This window comes from Pygoscelis adeliae, unplaced genomic scaffold (assembly GCF_000699105.1).
Source record: "Pygoscelis adeliae isolate BGI_AS28 unplaced genomic scaffold, ASM69910v1 Scaffold1090, whole genome shotgun sequence".
Lineage (NCBI taxonomy): Eukaryota > Metazoa > Chordata > Aves > Sphenisciformes > Spheniscidae > Pygoscelis > Pygoscelis adeliae.
In genome coordinates, this window is record NW_008823866.1 from 10,801 (window position 1) to 12,726 (window position 1,926).

Sequence of the window (1,926 nt, forward strand, 5' to 3'; positions counted from 1 at the left end):
GGTCCGGAGCAGAGGCAGCTGGGGAGGAGCGGGCGTGCGGGAGGAGACGTCCGTCCCCGCCGTCCGAGGTGCATCGGGCGAAGGACGTGGCAAGGGAACAGGGGACCGGTGCCGAGGAGGGAGGGGGATACCAGCCTCCCGGGGAGGGTGGTTTTGTTCCCCAGGGGGACCCAGGCAGAAGTCACACACACCCCCCTCAGTCCACGAGCAGCGCGGGGCAACCCTCAGAGCAGGGTGCACATGCCCTTGCGCTTGATCTCGAAGGTGGCCGTCAACAGCCCCAGCTTCTGCTGGCTGTAGGGCGGGTAGCGCAGGGCGTTGAGGGCCTCCAGGCCCATGTTGCGGTGCAGGCAGCCGCGGTGGTGGGTGAAGGTGTCGAAGGTGAACCGGCCGTGGTATTTCCCCAAGCCGCTGTTCCCTGTAACACACGGCACGGGTCCAAACTTACTACGGGACCCAGCTCCTGCCCAGGCCGAGCGTCAACAGCGCAAGGAAAACCTTACAGGCTTTCCTCATGCAAAGGCTCCCGCCGCTGAGCAAGGCAGACGTGGTGGAGGAGATCTCGCCCTGCCCTGCACCTTTCCCAGCCCTACGGCTACTCAGTCCGGCAAAGCCTTCCGCAGCTCGCCGCTGTTTGGAGGTCCAAGTGCATCATTTTTACTGGCCTACTTTTATCTACGTAAGCTTTGCTGGGTCTACGAGGCTCGATTCCCCTCTACGACCTCTACGGTGCTCTACCATATCGACCCATGGTTAGGAGCTACCAGCGTGGCCCCTACGAAAGTCAGCTTCTTCCCGGAGCTCTTAAAAATCGGAGCCACGTTGGCAGCACCGGTTCTCCCGATTCCTGTGGCTGGTTTAAGCTTGAGGTTGCGCATGGCGGTTAATAGCCCAATGACTTCACCTCCGAGCTCCTGTGGAAGCTTCGGCGAATGCCATCTCACCCCGATGACTTCAGACCCTTCACCTGACCGGGCTGCTATAAAATGGCTTCACCTGATAATTTGAGGCAGTTTGTCTGAATCATTTCCATAAAGATAAGTTATGGTATGGGAACCACCAAAAATTGTTCCCCAAGCCACAGTCAGGCGAGGAATTAATTATGCTTTGCTGTCGTGGTGTCCTGCTTCGTCTGAATCAGCTGCCAGCCCTGACAGAGATGCTGACCACGGGCAGCGTAAAACTGAGGTATTTTCCCCCGAGAATATTCTGGGGAAGGAAGAGACCAGGAGATCGGGGAAGTATTCCGGGGAAACATCGCCAGAGGCTTCCTGTATTCCTGTCCTCTTCCCTGGACAACGCTACAGGCAGGGTCCAGGGCTGAGCAGACCTCGCTTTTCACCCGAGAAAACAACTGTTGTTGCCCCTGGAGAGGGGAAACTCTTCCTCCTTGCTGAGGAGGGTCTCCAAGTCGCCATGAGCAGATTTCACAGAGGTTTATAAGCGTTTTGCTCCTACTATTTAGTCCTAAAAGGCAGAATGAATGTACAAGCCCGCTCCGGAGCGACGTTAAGGGCTCCTATCCGGCACCACGCCGTCTGCAGGAGGAAGCTCGCCTACCCAAGAGGCGCAACGCCTCGGATGTGCTCCCAGACGAGGAGCGGAGTGACGGACAGACCAAAGGGAGCAGCACTTGATGAGATCCCAGGTAAGCCTGAGCAGGGCAGGAACCAAACCCTGGCAGAAAATTCACTCACGGTGCCCGTGCTGCTCAGAAATACCAAGGAAATACCCGAGTGGTACAAACTTCTCTACCTTTTACATGAAGCACTTCCACGGACACAGGGAACGCTGTGCTTGGGGCACCAAGCACGGAGAGGAGGAACCTCAGGGTGCTCCACGCGTGCTCAGCAGAAACGGGGCTGCAAAGCCCACGAGCTCAGCCCCGGTGCAGTGAAGCAAAGGGCTTCTGCTGGGGTCCTATCT

The 1,926-nt window shown here is 57.8% G+C and overlaps 1 protein-coding gene across 1 annotated transcript in view; it reads right to left on the minus strand.

The window, feature by feature from the left end:
- Positions 1–224: 224 nt before the first annotated feature.
- Positions 225–1,926, minus strand: part of LOC103923776 (aldehyde dehydrogenase family 3 member B1-like) — a gene marked incomplete at its 5' end in the record, with an annotated part of 22,260 nt that continues 20,558 nt past the window's right edge. Inside the window, one exon of the mRNA XM_009332238.1 lies at positions 225–418. Coding sequence (XP_009330513.1) covers positions 225–418 — 194 coding nt within the window. The remainder of the gene's footprint in view (positions 419–1,926) is intronic.